General features: G+C 41.9%; 1 protein-coding gene across 1 annotated transcript in view; it reads left to right on the top strand.

Moving 5' to 3' along the window:
• SORCS1 (sortilin-related VPS10 domain containing receptor 1) overlaps positions 1 to 22,811 on the top strand; it is a 214,085-nt gene that overhangs the window by 165,737 nt on the left and 25,537 nt on the right. Inside the window, exons 17-20 of the mRNA XM_009328455.1 lie at positions 4,506 to 4,619; positions 5,638 to 5,809; positions 16,636 to 16,822; positions 22,627 to 22,760. Coding sequence (XP_009326730.1) covers positions 4,506 to 4,619; positions 5,638 to 5,809; positions 16,636 to 16,822; positions 22,627 to 22,760 — 607 coding nt within the window. The remainder of the gene's footprint in view (positions 1 to 4,505; positions 4,620 to 5,637; positions 5,810 to 16,635; positions 16,823 to 22,626; positions 22,761 to 22,811) is intronic.

Below are 22,811 nucleotides of genomic sequence, written 5' to 3'. Positions count from 1 at the left end.
ACTTTGCTTTATCATTGAGGTAGGTTTCATTAGCTAATGAATAGTAATTTTGAATGAATTTTTAGTTCATTTTGAATGCTTGTGGAAAATGCAGATTCACTATGCAAAGTCTAGGGTGCATCTCTGCACCTTTAGGGGCCTAGGCATCTACCAGGCATGGATTTACTGGAAAGATTCTGGGGATTTTAGGTTCCATATTAACATAAGCTGGTACAGCTTGACTCCAAATACTGTGATGCAATTATAATCATATGCCTTCATAGATCCATAATTCAAACTGCAGCTGAATCCATCCTTCTGTGAGATAAATCCCGTGTCAGATCCTATAGAACTGGGAAGCAAGCACAGCTCCCTTTTAACACAAATCTACATTTGCATCATAGTTCAGTATTAGACAATGGTATGAAGTGGACAAAAAGGTGGTAAGAAAGACTTTTCCACAGCTGTGGCCACAGTTATTTTTTTCCACAAGGGCTTTTGGAAACTGCAGAACAAAGGTGACTATAATCACAGATACCTCGATTCCACCCCATTTAATGTCTGAACAGTTTGCAAAGAGCAGCATACAAAACCACAAGTAGCATTTTCAGTTTCTGGCATAGTTGACCTTAAGGTGAAGCTGTTAGTGCTGAAGAAGTCCTGTGGCTACATGTTAAGTCATCTTTTGATTTTTAGAAGGTATGAGCATGGCAATCATTCATCTGACTTAACTGGTTATTTCTATATCTTAAAACAGCGGGATTTTAATAATTTCACATGATTTTATAGTTCTTCCATGACAGTATGTTTGTCAGGTCTGTGTTCAAACTACAAACTTCCTTAAGGGATTTCTTTTCCTTTGATTGTTACCTGTGCTGCAAATAATCTTAGATAAGGGAATTTACCATGAGCTTTGAGCAGGGATACAGAACTTCTGGAATGAATTTGTATCTGTCTCTAATTACAGAGAAGGACTTGCAATCCTACTTGACTAAGACAAATAGGATTCCAGTTTAAACCAGTAAAAGTGGCCAGGGTAAAACCACCACCAGTGAGAGCCATGAGACAGGCTGCTTCATACTGATAAAACAATCCCTGCTGATAAATGCTCCACTCTTTTTTGATAGGTACATTATCTATTTCACCTGAGTTCTTTTCAGGCAGGCACAAAATATCATCACTATATGCAAATTCCAATTCCCAGTTACCAGGCAGTGACTCAGCTAGCTGATTGCAGTCTAAAGCTGATGCCTTCCCTGACTCCAGGTTTTGCTATACTGGCTTGTGCTATGGCAATCCAATTGATGCTAATGCTTGTTGATTGCTACAAAGCCTGTTGTGCCAAATTGTAGGCAGCAATTTGTTGTCAGCATCAGTGTTCTGCATGCACCAGCCTGTAGCCAAGGAATTCATTACATTCCAAGACTGCAGAGGTGAACGGGTGGCTAGTGCATCTGTAGAGAGATACGGAACAGCAATTCATGTCATTTACTGGGATGATATTTCTGTAGGGCCTTAATGAGCCAGACGATTTGCAAAAAAGGGGTACCGATCCCCTCTGAGGCAGATTTCACTGTATTATTTTGGTTTGTTTTCACCTAACTGATTACAGAACATTGTGTGTGTACAGTGTTACAGCTTTTTAATTAGAGTGACACATGATAACTTAGCAATACAGTGCTGCAGTGCTGACAAATGAATTACAAAAATACAGGAGTCCCCCTTGTATGTAAATATTTGTTTTCTCTAAGCAAATCAGAATGGTGTTATTCTTCATTATAAAGTGTATTCTGCAGCTATAGTGTTCTTATTCCAACAAAGATGATTAGAGAAGCACATGGCAGTGGGAGAATAGGCTGGCTGATGCTTCCAAAGCAATTAAGCAACATTCAGTCACTAGCATCTGAGTAAATAGATTGATGAAAATTCAGTCAAAAAACTGAGGAAAAGACCTCTTAGGTCATCTACTTCATTGCTGTTTCCTAGAGTATGTTCTCAATTACTTGTTGTAGATATCCCAAGCACCACAGCTGCCAAAATGTTCCTTTGGAACACTTGTACAGTCTAATAAATGCTTAGGAGTTTTCCCAAGTGATATGCAGCTTTAATTTTCTTTTGCTTAATGTCATCTTTTTAATTTCTCCTTTTTTAGATTACCTTAAAACATTTTTTTTCTTGATTCAGAAGGAAAAGTTGCAGGCAGGAGTAAAAAGTGGTGACAAAATTCTTCTCAATGTCCTGCTTTTGATAACAAGTATAAGAAATTTAACAAAAATAAATTGCAAAATATTCTATCCTTTTTTTTTTCTTTGTCTCATATCTTAGATCAGTACCAGTCTTCGTAAAATTGTTTAATAGTGATTCATTAAATTTTTGTTTTAAGCCATCATGCTTTGGTCCAGAAAGAAAAAGGCATTTGAAAAAAGTCTTCATAATGTTAAACATTCTTGTTGTTGTTAATATTCTTCTACATATATCACCTGACGGAGGTGAGGCTGCTGCAGCTCCGTGTCCCCCGATCCAGGCAGTAGCAAGGTTGAGTGTTTGTTCCTGATAGGCACACATATGCATGTACACACAGTACATACATGCATATGTACATGGCTGGTGACACAGATTAGCACAAACAGAAAACACAGCACTCACACAAACAACTGTTGCCTCGTCCTGTTCCCCCCTCTGGTTGATCAAGATGAAATCCCGTTTGTGGAAAATATGTGCACTGTAAACATACAGACAATATTGATCCCACCAGTGCCTGGTCTTAGACACCCAGGTCTGTCCAGTATCTGGCCCCTGGATGCCTTGTCTCCCCAGTTGCTGACAACTGGACATCCCCGCTTGCCTCATGCATAGACATACGCACACATAACAGGTCTCACAAGCAGGTCCAGACCTATATGGCTTTACACCAGTAGCCATTCCCCCAGACCTCTTGATCTCTCCAATAACCAATTCACGGACCTAGTATCCAGCCCAGACTTATGACCACATCAGCACCTAGCTCCCAAGTCTTTTATCCTACTCATTGGCTTGTCTGGCTTGGTGCTCACCTGTGCAGTATGCACACACTCCAGTCATTCCAGTTGCTGGCAGTGCGGGCACATGGACCCCTGTGACCCATGGTCTGAGTCCATTTGCTGAGACAGACCACCACACGCACATGCACACAGAACAGATAGCCCCTCACCCAGGAAAATAGAAATGGAGATGCCAGGTGCTCTTCCCTGGCATGGCATAATGAGCCCCGTACCCCTGTGTGCAGAAACCCTGCTCAGTGATCTGCAAAGTGATCTGGGGAGAACCTCTCCTGCTGACGATCTGGTAGGCCTCACCCCAGCCATGGACTGATGGCTCTCCTGTGACAGCCCTGGGAGGAGCCGGGGCAGGGGCTCCACTGGCTCTGATGAGGTTATTGGGGTTCCTCTGCCTCCTGTTTTTCCTCTCTGCTTCTTTACGTATACAGAGATGAGCCTTTAATCACATAATCTAATGCTGCCCTAATCCTCTTATCTTAGAATATCAGGCTACTTGATAGCAAGACGTTAAAGATAATAAGCAAAAAAAGTGCTTTGCAAAGAAGTGCCATTTTAAGATCAAGGATCATGTTGCAACTGGAATATTGGAATGGAGTTGGTGGACTCTGTATAGCAGTTCTTAGAAATGGCATCCCATTAACTTCTCCGTTATGGGCTATGGAGAAAGCTTAGTAAAAGGAATAAGAATGATTTTCCAACCAAACAGTCCTCATTACTCAACGGCTAGAAAGTAAAACCACATGTGAATGGAATACTGATTAAAAAGGTTTTTTGGTTGTTTATTTGTTCCACAATAACAATTTTTATAGCGTCTTTGTTTACCTGGAATCAAAAACAATTTGAACTGTTGTTTATTTTTAGTAGAACCAAAGCAAATCTGGTCATAACTAAACCCAAATTGGGACAAAAGATTACAGTTTGGCTCATTGTTTCTAACACATGATTTTTGGTAGCATTTCCTTTTCCAAACAAAAATAGAATTGAAGATCGCAGCCGCCTTTTCCATTACCAAATATGCTGTTAATGCCTTCAATCAAGAGTTCTCTCAGGGCTGTAAATTTTCCTCTGCAGCTCACGTGATACAGTTTCCAAATACAATTAACTATTTAGCACTTCAGTTTTCTAAGACATGACTGAGACAGGAGTGATTGAACTTAGTTTAGATCTCTGGCTTTTATTATATTTGAGGCTAGAGTTGAACCTGAGAAGCACTGTTAGACTGGGAGGAAGAATGGATAATGCAATAGCTCATGAACTACCTGGTCTGGTTCTGCTCATTTATACTGAGACGTATGTAAGGTAACTCTACCCCCCCAGAGAAGGCTAAAGCAGGATGAAGAATCTGTTGTTATATCAATAAAAAATCAGAAATCCTAGTAAACAGATTGAGGAAAATCAAAACTTGTATCAGTAGTAGAGAGCATGAGCTAATACCTGTATTTGTTCTTTTGGGTTTTTATGTGACTCTTTCTTTTAATGCTAAAACAGTGATTATGGATATGAACGTCACAGCAATGGGCAGTGTTTACCAGCATTTTGGTATAACCCATCTTCCTTGTCGAAAGATTGTAGCCTTGGACAGAGTTATCTCAACAGCACTGGGTAAGTGACACACCAGACTTTATTTAGCTAGAGAACCCATACGGACTTTAACGCAATGACAACTACAGATTGCATTTACTATAGGTGTCTCAAAGCTGGCTGAAGCCCTTGGGACCTCTTCACTGAGTTTGTTAGAGTGTACAGTCTGGCACTCCAGATCTCCATCATATATGGTCCAGACCTTTCCCTGAAAAATGATGGCTTAAAGAAACTTGGGGGGGAAAAGTGTAAGGCAAAGGCCAAATCATTAAAGTCTCTGAAAAGACTCCTCTTAAAATCATGTAGGATCAGGTGAGGCAGAAACGGTGGAAAACAAATTAGAGGAAAGAGGTGAAACTCATGTATATGTGAACTGAAGTAATAGATGGGTAGCTAGCCTGAATGCTGATTATTCTTTGGCCCTCTTGAAGTCAGTAGAAGATGTAGTTTAAGTTAAGATACTGACCTCAAATTTCATTTCTGATGCAAGTGATTAAAGCAAACAAAGGAACCCAAACTTTGTTTTGGCATTTTGTACACTCAAAGGTAGGCAGAATTTGCTTTTTTCTTCAACTCTCTTATTTTTGTAGCTCTCAAGGGTTGCATCTTTAGAGAGAGTTGCCTCACAACTGATGAGAAGTGGAGAGCATGTGAGAAAAGCTGTTAAACTATGCCTAACAGTATAATAATTGAATACAATTCCATACTGTATGTGTATATCATTTATTTATAACTTTATAGTTATTTAACATGTAACATAGATCATCATATAATTTTATGTTTTAGGCAATTTATTAATATGTGGTATATAGGTGTGCTATGCAGGAAAATGTTACATGCCATTAACAACAGTATTAACTACTTGTATGTTAGGCACATGGGGAAGGCGTGGCCGAGACAAATGCTAAAATATATTTGGGAATCTGTTTTCTTCCAATCTCCTTAGTCTAAAGAAACCTCAAAAATGCCTCCCTGTTCCCAGTTAACCCTGTTATGCTTCCTGTCAGCATCTTGCACAGATTTCTCTTTTCCTTTGCAGATACCGGAAAGTTGTTTCTAATAACTGCACGGATGGTGTGAGAGAACGGTACACAGCAAAACCACAGCAATGTCCTGGCAAAGCCCCCCAGGGCCTTCGCATAATCACATCTGACGGCAAACTGACAGCCGAGCAAGGACACAATGTCACTTTCCTGGTGCAGCTGGAAGAGGTAGGCTCTATTTTTATGTTGCATCCCAGGCCCCATGGGTGTATTTGAGTCTGATTCATGCCAGACAAAGTTTGTAAAATGGTAAAGAGGTAAACCAAGAGGGTGTGGAATAAAGTCAGTCAGCTCCACGATGTAGCTGGGGTGGTGTATGCTCGAAAAGGTAATGGATGATGTATGGAGATGATAAGACTGAAAGTGTGTTGTGTTGCTGGGAGAAGTTGATAAAAACTGGGAACTGGTTTGGTTTGGGAATTTCACAGTAGAACTGGAGAGTGCAGGTTTGAATCCTAATCCCCAACCTTACCTGTGCTTTTGACTTCTTGCTGTGTTTGAAACTGAATTTCCATTTTTACTTGCCACTGTCTTTCAACCAAACATGGCTAAAGGTACATGTGCAGATCTGTCCCTGTCACACAAGTTGGTACATATTGTTTAGGCGTTTGTGGATGAAATCTCAAGATGTCATCAGCAGCGTTAAGTCTGAAATTGATTGCAAATGTGAAGCTGATTCAGACTCTGATCAGAGCCTGTGTTTTTGTTACATCTGTAACTTAACTTGGTATTTCACTGTTCTGCTCCCTCCATTTCTGAATCCTTAGAAAATATGTTTTAGATCTTTTCACCTGTTTTTATTCCTCAGCACTTCTTCATATATGTTTAATTGTAGGCTCCCAAATAATAACATTCACGAAGTAGCTATTTTCTCTTTTTCCCTAATCCAATTTGATTTCTTTAACTTTCTACCCTTTTTCCTGTGTAGCTAGCCAATAAAACCTAAGACAGCTATACTTTTACACTAGGGTACAATGTACATCCCTTAATTAGAGTATTCATGGAAATTACTTCTGGGTCTCTCCATAGTAAATGTCATCTGTAGTGGAGAAAGAGAAATGAGGATGACCTCTGGAGCTGAGTTTTGTAGGGGGTGTGTTGGGGTTTTTACATCTCTATTATTGATGCTTTCCCCAGTAAACAGGTGTCCTGATTTGTAAAGGCAATAACATATAATAAATCATATCTAACCTGAAGCAGTTGTTTGACCTGAATGTTCATTTTCTCCACAATGTGGTCACTTTATTTCAGTAGTGACAGTCATACAACATCACTATTGTAGATGCTGTCATAACAGTATAAACACACAGTTTCAGCTGGATAAATTATTGATTTCTGTGTTTAAAGATGAAGAATAAAAAGTCCAAAACAAGATTCAAAGTCTTCAGGCTTTACAAAAAAACCAAAACCCAAACAAGAAAGATGTTGTTATATACCCCAAAAAAAGTGTTCATTGCATTGCCTTTCTACTCTCAGCAAAGTTTTGAAACAGATTGAGAGAAGGAGATGGGTAATCTGAGAATTCAGTCACAAAACTATCCCAGAATTATGCCAATAGTCAGAGGGAGAGACAATTCCCACACCCACAGTGTGGGAAACTCAGGGCAAATGTCCTGCTCTTCCTGCTCTGAGCATTTGAATTCACATATCCTGTGAGAATGACCTGACCACTGTGTTAAACAGGGATCTCCTGTGAATTGTTCTGTCTTTTCTGTTGATTCTGATCTTTTTTGATAACCCTGCTTCAGTATTCACCAGAGTCTGAAAGCAACACCTTCTCCATTAGGAGATGGAGTCTTCCTCATGCTGTGTATCAGGGAGTACATAAAGTATGTTTTGATCAGTGAGTCAGCTTCTGTGGAGATCTTAAAGGGGGGCCTTCTTTCAGTATATCTGATAAGGAAGAGGTTAGGAATTGCTCTGAGGGCTGAAACAATATTGATCAACCTCCAGCCTTTCTGATTACTCTCCCTGCTACATGAATCTTGACCTCCTGCTCCTAGATTTGTCAATATAAAGAGTTTACAGAGCAACCAACAAAACTTTTGGGTGAATTTGACCCAATCTGACAATGACTTTGGGCTGCTGTTCCAGCAAAAGAAATATTCAACAAAGAAGAAAATTGGCCCAGCTATATGCAAGCTGCAAGACAATAAACTGTGGTTATAGCAGCGTAACTGTATATACACTAAAGCATTTACTGAATTAACTGTTTCAGTAACAAAAATCACACCACTCACTAGAAAAGTTAAACAACCCAGCAAAAGAACAACCACCCTTTTATGGAATAGATATTGATTTCACAGAATCACAGAATAATTGAGGTTGAAAGGGATCTCTGGAGATTGTTTAGTCCAACCCCACTTCTCAGAAGGAAGTTTCTTTCCCTTGCAAACAAGGCAGAGGTATCACAAAACAAGAACTTGCCGTTTTCTGTTTAGCTCTGCCCTGCACAGGTATACAGCATAGTACAATCCAGGATGTTCAGCATCCACAAAATCTGTGCCACCCCATTTTTGCTGAAGAGAAGGCATCAGGCAAGTTGAAAAGGGCTGGATATTTCTGTGTATGCACGTGCGGTTTTTCCCAATGGTATATGAAGAAAGTGTGTCCTATTCAACCCTTGCCCCCTGGAGTGGTGGTCAGTATTTTTAAGTGCTTGACCCTGGTGGGGACTCTTCCTTTAGCCTGTGTCACAGCTAATATCTTTTAGGATGGAAAAAACCAGCGGCCTTTGCTTATGTTGTAGTCCCTTTGCATCTTAACATCTCCTGTATCCCTCCAAGACACTTTGTTTGAAGCCTTCAGATCTGCAGAGCTGTTCCATACATTGCAGCCTCCCAGCTCTCTTTTTTCATGCCTTTATTCCACTTGACCTGCAGGAAAAAAAAACGATAAGAAGCTGGTGAGCCAAGGTACAAGAGTTCGTTTGAGATTTGTACTCCTATTATCTTGCTAGGGTATTCTGCTCCATCTAAGGTGTCTGAAAAGAAGAACAAACTGCAGAGGCAGGCTCACTGGAGGCCCTGAAAAGTAACTGCATCTCTGTAGTGGAGGCATTTGCTAAGAGGGGAGGGAGAGGCAAATGGCGGCAGTAAAAAAATGTTTTCACTCAGGTGTGGGATTCAGGGGCAGGAACTACAGCGCAGGGGTTTCTTGTAGAGCCTGCTTGTGCCTGTGGTGATGCTGAGGGCCGGGACTGTCTCATTCTGACAATGACACAATGTCAGTAAAAGATATCTGAAGGGAAAAACAAAGACAAGGCATTCAGAAGTGTTCCGCTATTGAAGAAGACACAAAAGGAAAATAATCACTGAAGTCTGTGCAAGTGAAGAGGGGGCAGGCACAAAAAACAGCAGTGTGTAGAGCATTGCTGATTTCTGAGAGCTGGGATTCTGGCCCAGTTTCTCTAACCCTGACTCATGAAATTTTCCTGTGAAGCATTTATATCTGGCAGCATATAAATATCATTAAAAGCAAAAACAACCAACAACTCATATTTAAATGATCTGAATGTAAGAATGCTTTCCAAAGTGGTCTAATTTTCCTGTGACCTTTTAGAGTTTCTGTATAACTTCTTAAAAACTTTTTGCAAAGTCACCTTGCACTTAATATCTTTGGTCCTATTATTGGGAAGGTTTGTCCAGGTTAGTTCTCCTATTAATCTGTGTGTAATCATCGTGATATTCTTACTGGGTGACAACATCCAGGAAGCATCAATATTTCCTTTTATAATTCGCATACGTCCCATTGTATGAAGCATTATGGAAGTTTTTAATAAGCAGAGCACAATACTTACACTGGTAATTTTGCTCTTAAATTTCCATTGAGCTAAGCAGGATAGCAACAGCCTCTCTGTCAATAAATGGCAGCACAGGAGAAAACTAGTTATGCTTAAAAGCAAATTTTCCTATTGCCTCAAAATGCTGCCAGTTTAAAGGTTAATCCTTTGCCCTGGCCAGGGCTGTATGCACAGACCCATGGCTGTGCATGGGTACCTCTCACACTGCAGTGTTCAACAACAGAGTTGTTTCTCAGCCTAAACAACCTGAATCCTTACTTCATTTTTGCACAGCAACAGAAGAAACCCAAATCCCAAAATTACAAAGACATTTTCCTACTGAAGTTCTTCAATCCAATGTCCCTGACATATTTTGCTGCTCTGTTGTAGAAAATAGAGGAATTTTATTAAGTGGGTGTTGTTTCTCCGTGCCTTCCTCATCACATAGTCATGTAGGTCTCTTGCCTATCACAAACCCAATTGTTATTTGTGTGTTTGAGTTATTTGTATGAACATCAGACACTTGTGCTTGCTGTACTGCTTCAGCAGAGACACTGAAAGCTGCAGCCTCCAGAACAACGCTATTCAACACAATGGCTTTCAAACTTGTTTCATCTGATTGCTCATACATCTTTGCTGAGGAAATGGACGGTAAAGACATTCAGGGCAGAAAGGTTCAGGGCTTTGGCTGTTTCATTACAGATAATTCACAGAGAAAGTGCCTCCTTTAATTTATTTTTTGTCTCGATAAAATGACAGCCAAAAGTCTTTGACATTCCAGGTCTGCCTCAGTTCTCACTTGACAAAGTCACTCCACTGGGAGTAGATTTTGGCTTGCTTTTGACTACTTGTGCTGTTATATGATGCTTGGATTAGACTAATATGTGGGGAAAGCTCATTTGTTCCTACAGTTCAGGCCACAGGCTAGAATTCAGGCAATCTGAACTCATTCCTGAACCACACTCTGAGCTCTTTCTGCTTGACCTTGAGTAAGAAACTTAACCTGTCCGGTTTTTTATTCCCACATTTGAAAATAGAGCTTTGCTTTCTCCCTGATGCCTTCCATGTCTTTCATTTTTGTGCTTAGTGCTCATAAGGTCAGACAACTCTCTCTTACCATGTGAATATACAAATGGAGCCCTGAATTTCCTAAAGACCACTATGGTTTTCTGTAATGACGATGTTAATAAATGGCTGTACAAGGTTGTACAAATGCTGTACAAGGCTGTACAAATGTACCTGTATCTCAGGTACATTTAATGAGCTTGGGGACCCTGCTGAGGGGGACAATACCATTAGCATTTCCCACCTCAGCACTGTCATTCAGTGCAATTCAGAATTCAACTCAGCTGAAGTCTCTGGAGATAAGCTTAGCATTAGGATTGTTTGGACTGTTCATGTACCCAAATTGAAGATGCAAAGCTAGTAGTTCTTAAAAGCATAGTCTGTATTTTTTTGTGGTATCCTACTATGTTCCCTTTTTTGATATCACAAGTTAGTTAGTAATGATTACAAAAATATGAAACCTTCATCCTAACTTTCAACGCACATGCTGAATCATGACTGCTTATCTTAGTAACACCACCACATTCCTGTTAATAACACACAGATCAGTACATCCCCTCCCCCATGCCACTGTCATCTGAATTATAATTGCGTTTTCTGTGTTACTCATGATGACAAGCTGGTTGGGAGAAATCAGAGCCTTTCATGCATTTTTAAATTCACTGCTGAAATTCCATGAAAATGTATGAAAGTTGACCTCACCTTCATGATGACATACAGCACTACAGTCTTCTAATGCACCTCCAGTCACACAAGTTGAATTATTCTGAATAATCCTGAGAGGCTGTACATATTGATTCCTGTGGAGCACAAAAGATCTAGGCCTGTAGAAAAAAGCTCATAGCTGAGTCGAGCTAGTACAACTGGCAGTCAGAATGAATGATTTGATTAATACAATTAATGTTTTGGTGTAGAAAAAGAAGCACATGTGAAAAGCATCAAGCTATTTGCTCTGATAAAAGGCATTTCTATTCAGTTTCTGATTTTAAAAAGTTAAAAGCATCTCTCTGAAAGCAGGAATTTACACACGAAAGCATATTTTTCAGTACTTGATCAAGTTGGACTGGAATATCTGTTTAAAATTAAGCATATGCTTTAAACAGACCTAGACTAAAGGTATCCCATGCATAAATGTTCAGTTGCAATGGAAATATCTTTGATGGATGTTTTCTGATGGTGACAGGAAAATGCCAAAGAGGGAAAAGGGTTAATCTAAAGAAAGCACAAAACATTAATCCATGAAGACAGTCCAACAACAGCAGCGTCTCTCTCTTGCAAAGGATAATTAAATCCATTATCAACATCTGTAAGGAACACACAAGTCGGTGCATAATTGAAGACTTAAAAATTAAATCTGAAACATGGGAACCAAAATTAAAAACCTTGAACTGTGTTTCATTGTTTTAACACTTCCATTTAGATACAAATACTGGCACTGAATAAGGAAAAATTCATTATTACAGCCTTCTGGGCAAGATTCAGAGGGAGTGTTTGAGAGAGAATCCTGCTAGGTAGGTCTCACATGCACCAAAATACTGAGAGCTGCATAAAAGTAATCAAAAAGTAAAAAATATTGTTGCAAACTGTATGGGCTATTTCTTGATATACCCTGAGGCTGGAAGCATGACACATTTTATGGAAGCATCCAGGTCTTGTGTACACGCTAGACTTTTATTCTTTTGGCAAGATATAGGAAAAATGTGCATTTGACTTGGGGGGGCGGGGAGGGGAAGGAGGGAGGGCAATCTTTTATTTATGCTTGGAAACCCCCTAGATGTTTAATGAGAAAATCCCTTAGAAAACAGTAAATTTCTGATTTACATTTTAGTATCAAAGGTTGTATAGGTAAAGGGCATAATATGGGGCCTTGGGAAACTTGTTTTTAATTCCTAGGGCTTCTTTTCAGGCTAAAAGGAGTATTCGTGCTTAAAGTTCAGCATCCGCTAAAGACTTTGGCTGGACAAAAGCCTTTATCAAGATTGCAGTGTACTTCTTCAGGTTATATCCAGGCTTGTGCATATTGCATATACCTAGTACAAGGTAAAAAATATCCATCAAAAGTACTTTCATTTTTTCAGTTATTGTAATTGGTTGCTGACTAGCTTAGTGTGTTTAAAATACAGGAGCTGAATGCAGAGATATCACCACAAGCAGCGAACCTGGCAAATTTCTGCCTTGACGCCTAAGAGCACTGGCATTAAAGACCTCTTGCAATGAAGGCCAGAAAGGCTGCCCAAAGATAGCTCAGTGCTGATTGCATCCAAGTGCTTCGCTGTGGCTACAGAACTAAGGCAGGGAGTTTTGTGTCTGCCTTAATCAAGCTAAAAGCTTCAGAAAACCCCTATCATGTAGTATTGGACTTGTCGAAATGACAAGGAGAAGCTGGAAAAAGCAACAGGAGAGATTTTTGCAAGATGTATGTATATGCATCAAATTGTTGCAAAACAAAACTTCTCTTGGTAAAACAGCCACTTGCAAATGGCTCTGGAGAGCTGCCTGAGACACAGACAGCTGGAGTTCATGTAGATCAGGTGTGGGCTGTATGGGAAATGTTTTGATTTTGGCTCACCTGCTTTCTCTTCCTGTCTTATACTACCCCTGCTCTTAGCTGGCACAGATAAAACATTAGAACAAGTCAAAACACAGACTCCTTGTTTTCCTGACTCTTTTCTCTCCTGTCCTAAGCTAGAATTTTAAATGTCAGCTTTTCAAAATGTGGCATTTTCAGAGGATTGTTATAACCTGGATCTTACTGAATGCAAAATGTATTTCCAGTTCAAAGGGTTTTAAAACAAAACAGGAAAGGCCAAGACAAATGAAAAAGACTGAGGGAACAGCAGCTGAAGCTCTTCTCCAATTAGATTTTCAGATGTTTCTGTCAGCATCTTTTCTCCATAGGGAATTTGGAAGAAAAGTTGAAATCTAAATCTTGCATGCCTTAGAAATGGCTCCCTTCCCTGGCAGCACCTGTAGACACCATGGGTTTCATGGCTGTGAAGAAAATGAAGACAAGAGGAAAAACACTCATTAGAGCAAAAATTCTGACACTTGCAGAAACAGGGCTGTTCTAAAATGCTGTCACCCTTTTCATCTTACTCTGCTACCTCAAATACGCAGAGGAATATACCTCGACCTGAAATGTACTTCAACTGCATGACCTCAAATATACTCAGAGATGATAAAGCCAGCAGGGTCACTATGGTGGTGCAGTTTTAACCATGTGAACAGCTTTTGTCCCAGCAGTATGGCTTTACTGAAAAATGTTTGAAGACATCATCTCTTTTTTAGTAACAAAAGATGACTAAAACCCTAGTGATGATGGACCTAGGGGAACTGGGAGAGCCTCTAAGGGTACTTCAGAGATCTCTGTCTTTGGTCTGAGTCCAGCACCACGCTTGAGAGACTATATTCCCCCTCTGAAAGGGGTTCAGAGCTGAGGAGCTCATGTACACTCACTTCTGTCTGTGGAGGCATATCCCATTTGATGCCTTCTGTTGGCTCAGTCAAACAGTCAGGAGTGCCCAAGCCACTGCATCATGTTTGAAACGGTACATCTTCTTTCACGTAACTCAGCTCAATGAAGGACATAATTCCGTACTTAAGACCATCACCTGTGTTCCTAATGGCTCTTCATGAGGACTGGCGTGATCCCCCTAGTTTGATCCTCTGTGTAACACAGGTAGGAGCCCTTGTCTCAGTGATTTGTGTCTCGAAGAACGTAAGCAGGTGCTTAAACTTCTAGTAAAGCATCCAATGGAGAGTTTGCCAAGAGCTTTGCTGAATGGAGGCCTTAGTAGTTTGCATTGCTCAAGCACCTTTCTCAGGTTTGACAATATGTCATTGAAAACTCCAGATGTTACCAAGTTAATCGCTAAGAGAAACTTAGTTAAGAACTATCCAAGGGCAACCTGGAGCTGGGTTAACATGCAAGATCCCCGTGTTTCTTTCTAAAGGGATATTCAGGTTGGCCTTCTCACTAATGTCTCAGCACCTCAGGGGTCCTTTTCCCTTGCTGGTGCTCTCAAGAGGAGAACAGGGAGTTGCTGTCTGTACCTTCAAGACACCAGGAGGGAGATGGCATGAGGTATCTGTATGAATCCCCAGACATGTGCCTCTGTCAGGGGATGTCTTTCCCCTGCCACACCTTCAGTCTGGGATCCTCTAGAACAGAGCAACGCAGTTATTTTTGTCTCATCCATTTGGAAGAAACTGAACTTCCAGCAGGGTGCCAGGGCAGTGTAAGGACTACAACTTCAGCCTATAAAAACAGAGCATCTGGAAAAATTTGTCTCTCTTGCCATCCCCAGGTATAGCTCTGCTTCTCCTGCTTTCCATTCAGGCAAGCCTCCGCTATTTATGCCTTCACAACAAGTTATAAAAAGACTGTGAGAACATGAGGAATATAAAGCTTATGTTACAATTCCCTCCCATACTCACACACACGCATTTCCCTTTCTGATGTGGAATCCTGCCTGATGTCAACTGTTTACACGGGTACCTTTCATTCCAGCTGGGCATCCACAGGACTGTTTCTCTCTCGAGGGAAAAGAAAAAAAAAACAACAAAAAAACAACAAAAAAAAGGAAAAGGAAACCAAACCAAAGTAAATTAAATGTCCTTTCAGCCAATTTTATGAACTGCCCTCAGCTATTAATTTACCGGCATTCTTCCAGACAGTGACAGCTGCTTCCGCACGCCAGGCTGTGGAGTGAGCCACTCCATGGCAACAGTCAGCAAGCATGAACCTACCCAGCATAAGCATCATGCAGAGCCACTGAGGGGCACTTTCAAAAGGAGCAAGAATGCTTAAAGTTAAGACAATGTACTGCATCTTACCTGAAAGGGAGAGGATCTATAGCAGCCACAGTTGTTATGTAGGTCAGCGTAGGCTGTGCAACTATTCGGCTGTCAGAAACTGCCCTTACCATAGGCATATCACTGCCTCAAGTTATGAGAAATCTTACAGGTGTTTCTAGTGTGTGAGACATAGATTATAGTGATTTTTTTGTATACAGGTGTGACTCCTTTGTCTTTTAAACAGGCTTGCAACAAAAAAAATTGCTTTTCATCTGTAAAGCAGAATCAGGATATTGCATCACTCCCCTCTTTTGGGTTTTAAAAGCCTTTTAGGGCTGGATGACTCTGACGCTGAGTTTGACGAAGCTGCATACACCAAGCTGGAATTCAGTTTCAGGAGTGGAAGATTAAAACCTATCTTAAGATTGTTTCACATTAGCAGATCCCTGATATCCTTGGCTTTTGGTTTGTGGTGGGGTTTTTTGTTTGTTTTTTTGTTTCGCAACTGTGATTTTAATTTATTTATTTATTGTAATTTATTGTAATAATTCTGAAACGTGCTAGATTAGCAGCCAAGGAGACTAACGCCACAAAGTGGCAGTCTGAGTTACACCACAAACCCACTCTGCTGGGATTATCTCTAGGCAGGAGGAGAAGAGTTTAATCAGCTCTTCATTAGCCCTTCCCTTCTGAGGCAGGCACAAAGGGTCCCACTTAGTGTCAGTAGTGTTGGTAGCTGTTCTGAAATAAATACAAATCCAGCTCATTTTAAATCAGGCACTGAGCAAGTCATAAGCTGCTGTAAGCTGTCGTTATCATGTGAGGCTGAAGTGGTTCTTTTGACACCCCATGACTTTGATATAGTTGACCCTTCCCTGAGGACTTCTCAGTTTTATCTTTCTGCTTTTTATGGTTTTAAATACAGAAGCTCACAATGTGGGGCGTTCCAAAGACTCCTGAGGCAATCTCAATAGCTACCCATGTCCTGAGCGCTTGCCGAGATGAGCACCATTCCACAATACAGCCCTGCTCTTCACTGTAAGGAAACCCAGGGGAAGGAGCCAGTGTATTTTCCAGAAGATCCCCTAGTCCCCTGGCGATTAGGAGAGGAGGGCTACAGCACACACCTTGGAGGACACCTTCTTCACAGTGCAGCTGAGTCAACCTCAAGAGGGGGGGGTCACTTTTTCTCCGCTGACTACTGAGCAAGTTGTTGAAGTGACCACCTTTCCTCTGGTAACGTCAGACCTTGTGACTATCCTCCAGCTGTGGTCTAGGTCACCCCACTGATCCAGCCTTTCTCAAAAACAGCAGAGTCTATTCTGACCCTTTCTCTATTCTATCGCCACAGGGAGACCTCCAGAGATCCCTCATTCAGGTGGATTTTGGAGACGGCATCGCTGTGTCGTATGCCAATCTCAGCTCAACAGAAGATGGGATCAAGCACATCTACCAGAATGTGGGCATATTCCGAGTGACCGTGCTGGTGGAAAACAGCCTGGGATCTGACAACGCTGTCCTCTACCTGCATGTAACGTGTATGTATGTTCATACTCGTTGTTAGCTTCTGTCATTCTTTAAAAAATTAATACTTGTCCTTAGAGATGACATTTGGGGCTTTGCAGCTGAGAGCAGAGTGATGGGCTATGATGAGTGTTTGTCTGTCCTCCAGCAGAGGACTCCAGAATGAGAGAGGGGCCACAAGCAATAGTGACATTTGCTTTTTAAACCATGTTCAGCCTCTAATTTTGGGTAGTCTAATTTGGGACACCACAAAGGAGTGTCCAGCCCTTTCTGAAATGCACCTTCATTAGCATGTTTTCACTTCCAGAAAAACAAAGACATCCAGGATCTTTAATCACTTTTAAAAGCCTTGACTTTTACTTTGTACATCTGTTTTGCCCTCTAATGAAATACAACCACATCTGGGATACAAACCAGTGGATTTCAGTCTTTCTGTTGTCATAGGAACCAAAATCTTGGTGTTAAAAAGTATTACAAGAAAAAATATTATCTTCACATTGCTCTTCTGCTGTTCTTTTTAACCTTTTTATACTTCAGCTCTCTCTGGTTTACAACTGAAATGTTTCTCAAGTCCTTGCATAAAACCAGCAATGTGTTCTTTCATATTTATTCTAGCACATGGTTATGAACCCAAAGGGTCAACCTATTATTGAAATTTTGTAACATCCCTAATGGATTTTGTTTGGGGCCATCGTTTTCTTTATACAATGGGGTTTTTTTTGTCAATTATTTATGTTTTCCACTGTGTGCCTCTGTGCTATATTAACTGAAAAAAAGGAAATTGCAAAACTTAAAGTTATGATTACAGAAATACCACTTACCCTCTACCAAATTAACTCCACATATTGTCTAGATAATTTAGCACATTCAATATACTTTAACTCTAGTTTTGGAGTTACTTCATACAGCATAAAAGCAGCTGCCTCTTCAGGGGAAGAGGGCAGCTCTTTAATGGTGCACCATCGTATCAACGGATGGGAGCAGTGGGAGGTATAGCTGTGGGAGGTAGGAGGTTTATGAGGGAGCACTAGAGAAGCAGGAGCAAATATGTCCCTGAATGCCTCCCTTCAAAAAGACCTTTGGTTCGTGATCATAGTGTACCATTTATGATTCCCTAACCTGATAGATCCCGGCCTGTGGCAAACTTTTATGTCACATAATCCTTCAGCGCACCACGTGTTTCAAAAACTCATAATACCTTGCAAAAATAACTGTACTCATAAATTAGCTTATTGTGAAGCATGGGGTTTTGATTTGAGGGCTTAGCCTATATCACTTCTGTGCTGAGGCACTGGTGCATCAAGGTGAATTCTCAGCTTTTAGGTGACTACCGATTAATTTATTTTTTTTAGTTATTTAAGTATCACCCTAAGTAGGGTAGAGAAAAGGACCTCTGCTCAGAATAGACTTTTATACACTTCTGTGTAATTTCTTCGGTTCTGGAGTCATATTCTAGTTTGCCTCCCTGTGTGTGCTTGGGTAATTATCACGGGAGCTGCTGCGGGCTCTGAATGCAGAAATCCCCCTCCCACTGCTGCTGGTTATGAAAGTCAGCTCAACAGGAGCCGTCGGCTTTTTTTTTTTTTTTACTCTTTGTAAAGGTCATTGGAAACAAATGGAGAAGTGTTTTTGTGGTTGATATTTCACAGGAGGCTCTGACAGCCTCATGCGAGCAGGTTTTGTAATCATTCGCTGTTTGACAAGAGACGATTCCATGGGGACCATTGCAAACCCTCAGCCTACCTGCAAAGTAAGGAGGCCATGTGAAGCAGCAGCTGCTTTCTCATGCAACAACCACAAAATGGGAGGAGAGGGCAGGTGTCCAGCCTTCACTCTCACTCATAGTGGCTTTCTGGCTTATAGCTGTTTTAATCCGTTTTCTTGACGCATTGAAGGCTTAAGAACTATTTTGATTGTTTTAGCAGTACAAGAAAGAAACCGTGAGTAAGTTCATGTGACTTAGCAGCTGATAGTGTATGTTTCTGTGTTGTGTGTAGGTAATGCCAGCATGGGACTTAAATACTGAGTGATCATTGCAGCCAGGCCCAGATTATACACGCCTGACCCCCTGGAGAAATGACAGCTGTAAGGGACATGTCTCACCTTTCTCTACATGACAAGAATTAGGGACTTCAAAACAGGTTGCAGACCGAACATGGTACCACTCAGACTAGCAATAGATTTGCTGAGGACAGAGATGTACAGTAAATCCAGTCCCCTCCAGAACCTAACACCCAGATCCACAAAAGCTTCTAAATCCTATTTAAATGCTTGCATTGCCACTCAGCTCTCTGCTGAGTATTCTGCTTGGGGTGTATGAGCTTGGCCTTTGGGGAGTTTTGTAAAAATATCTGTCCTTACAATAGACCCACACACTGTATTGATAAGATTCACAGAAAAGCAGTGTGCAGCCTGACCATCCAGAGAATTTTAGGAAGGGCTACTAACTGAGTGACCCCTTGTTACAGGGTTGATTTACATGAGTGTGTGCAGCCAGATCTGGGCCTTCCAACACCCTTCCCTACCAGCGGCCAGCAGCCTTGCTGAGGGGAAAACTGCAGGCACTGAACCACGGTGCTTATGATCTCAAAGATCAGAGTAAAGCCTCCACCCGGTGCCCTTCTTACCCTGCTGCAGCCGTGGGGCCAGTGCACAGTAGCAGTGCCTTTGCTGCACTTGGTCCAGGGATCCAGAAATGCAGGTTATTGTGAGGCAGGAGCATTTTGGGGTGTATAGAAAATAAATTGTATATTAACTGCTTCTCCAGCCAACAGGCTGTATCTGAACTGTCCTGACAGGTCAAAAATTTCCCCTGAAAAGTCAGTTATGCATTCATCTGAATGCTTCAAAATATCACCTGCCTAAGCAAACCTTTTGAAAAGCTTCTCCCTTTCTCTTCTCTGGGGCTTGCACACAGTTTTTTTCCTGGGGCAGGTGAAGGTCTGTAGTCTCCATGGCTCTGCATGAAGCTCAGAAAAGAATTCTCTTGAATTCTTTTCAAACTTACCTGGGAGGAAGCAGTCTCCTACCAAGCTAAGAGCCTATCCAGAGTGAGCTATCCCCATCTGCTGGCCAGAAGATAGTTCAGCATTTCAGCCACTTTGACCCACGTATTGGGTTTGCGTGGCAAGGTTTTGGTAGTGTGGGGGCTACAGGGGTGGCTTCTGTAAGAAGCTGCTAGAAGCTTCCCCTGTGTCTGATAGAGCCAATGCCAGCTGGCTCCAAGATGGACCCACCACTGGCCAAGGCTGAGCCCATCAGCGATGGTGGTAGCACCTCTATGATAACATATTAAAGAAGGGGAAAAAAACTGCGCAATTGCAGCCAGAGAGAGGAGTGAGAATATGTGAGAGAAACAACTCTGCAGACACCAAGAAGGAGGGGGAGGAGGTGCTCCAGGCACCAGAGCAGAGATTACCCTGCAGCATGGTGAAGACCATGGTGAGGCAGCCTGTCCCCCTGCAGCCTGTGGAGGTTAACAGTGGAGCAGATAGCCACCTGCAGCCCATGGAAGACCCCACGCCGGAGCAGGTGGATGCCCGAAGGAGGCTGTGACCCTGTGGGGGACCCATGCTGGAGCAGTCTGTTCCTGAAGGACTGCACCCTGTGGAAGGGACCCACGCTGGAGCAGTTCATGAAGAACTGCATCCCATGGGAAGGACTCACATTGGAGAATTTCATGGAGGACTGTCTCCCGTGGGAGGGAGCCCGCGCTGGAGCAGGAGAAGAGTGTGAGGAGTCCTCCCCCTGAGGAGGAATGAGTGGCAGGAACAACGTGTGATGAACTGACCGCAACCCCCATTCCCCTTCCCCCTGCACCACTGGGGGGGAGGAGGGAGAGAATTCGGGAGTAAAGTTAAGCCCGGGAAGAAGGGAGGGGTTGGGGGAAGGTGTTTTTAAGATCTGGTTTTATTTCTCATTATCCTACTCTGATTTGATTGGTAATAAATTAAACTAATTTCTTCAAGTAAAGTCTGTTTTGCCCATGACATTAATTGGTGAATGATCTCTCCCTGTCCTTATCTCGACCCACGAACCTTTCATTATATTTTCTCTCCCCTGTCCATTTGAGGAGGGGGAGTGATAGAGCAGCTTTGGTGGGCACCTGGCCACCAGCCCACCACAACCCATCAGCTATGTGCACAGAAATACTCAAGCGAAATTGGCTTGCTTGAGCCATTCTTTCATGCTCTTTCCTAGCCGGCATATGGTGGAGGTCCAAGGAGGTGCCAGGCACTCTCTGCAGTGCAAGATCATTTGAGATGTATTCAGAGCAGCTGTGCAGTTATGTTGGAGTGCATTAGACTTGACATGGGCTCCATTGTCACTGCTGTCACCGCATCCGGTGTTAGGAAATCTGTTCCTTTAGAGGGCTGTGCTGACATTGGGCATTTGGCAAATATCCCAAAGGATACCAGAGCTGCAAAATATTTAACCTGGGAAGCTGCTGTTTGTCAGGTCTCAGGGTCTTTCCAAGAGCAGGCCCAGCCTGGTCACAGAAATGTGTCTGAGCAGGGGAATGCCATTAAAAACATAAGGGTGGAATTCTGGCTTCCCATGAATTTTCAAGAGCATTGACTGCTGATTATAAAAGGAAAAATGAGCTATGGTCTGGTCTATAGCAGGCTTTGGTTAGTCTGATCATGGATAACTCTTAATTGGGCTGCATCAGGTTAAGCAGCAGCTGTGTCTACATCCCAGAGAAAGCTGCCTTTCAGTAACAAGTCAGGAACACTGGTCCTTGTTCATACTGCCATTGTTTATACAGTCTGATTTGGGATAATTTTTCCATATGTCTCTCTCTCTGCCTATGTGTGCTGTATAGGGCTACAGACTGCTTGCTCCAAATGTGTGGTGTTCCTTTAGGTTGAAAAGCAAGGTCTAAGTGGTGATACATGTATGGGATATGTCCTGAAAAATCCTCTCATGAAATATATAAGATCCTCTAGCAATGTATCTTAACTCCATATGGACAATGCAATCGATCCTTGCAAGCTGTGGTCTCTGCTTCTCATCACTGGGGAGCTTGCAGATGTAGGACATGTAGATGCGGCCTTAATTTGTTTAAGAAACCATGTTCCCATGTCACCTGGGGTTTCTTTCTTTTTCTTTCTCTGTCACTCTCAGGGCAATTGTTTTGTTCTCTAAGTGAACAGTCAGAACATATTTTAAAAAATAATCTATAGGACAAGATGTAGCAGCAAAGGCCCATCTGTCTCCAGAAGATAGAAAATGTGTAACCCTGGGCATAATGTCACTTGTCGAATGAATTATGTTCTGTTTATACTCAAGAAATAAAAGAGTTTATTGAGGAAAAGAAACGAGTATAAGGTAACATTAAAATGAAGGCACTCAGTGAATAGCTGCCTTCAGACAGAGTTTCAGATGATATAAATAGATACACCACTGCTGAAGTTCACCAAATTATAGCAGTTTGCATCAGCAGAGATGCTTCATGTCCACTGAAGCCATTTGTCCTGCACATTCTTATGTCTGCCTGGTGAAGGCTGTATTCACATAATAGGGCTCTTCCCCTATTGTTTAAGTTGTATATAAAGTCTCTGAGTATATGACATTCATGCAGTAGAGAGTCCAAGTTTTTCAGCTCCCGGTACAGGGGTAGCTCCTGTTCTATGAGGAACAGATTTAAGCTTGCCTCTGTAGAAATGGCACCAAGCCAAAATATTAACTGTCATGCCCCACAGCGATTTTGAGGACTTCTCTCCCCTAAACCAATGGATGTCCCCTCAGTTCCCTTCTCCCCCAGGCTGACATTTCAGATGGAGGGAGGACTCACCTGCTGCTTCTGTCTCTGCAGGCCCCTTGGAGCATGTTCACTTATCTCTCCCATTCGTCACCACAAAGAACAAGGAGGTCAACGCCACAGCAGTACTGTGGCCAAGCCAAGTGGGAACACTTACTTATGTCTGGTGGTTTGGGAACAACACGGAGGTTTGTATTCCCTATGGGCTGAGATCAAAATAATCCTAGAGGAGCTCTCTG

The sequence above is a fragment of the Pygoscelis adeliae genome, unplaced genomic scaffold, assembly GCF_000699105.1.
Source record: "Pygoscelis adeliae isolate BGI_AS28 unplaced genomic scaffold, ASM69910v1 Scaffold317, whole genome shotgun sequence".
NCBI lineage: Eukaryota > Metazoa > Chordata > Aves > Sphenisciformes > Spheniscidae > Pygoscelis > Pygoscelis adeliae.
The sequence above is the reverse complement of the archived record's forward strand: the minus strand, read 5'-3'. Positions and strand labels throughout refer to the sequence as shown.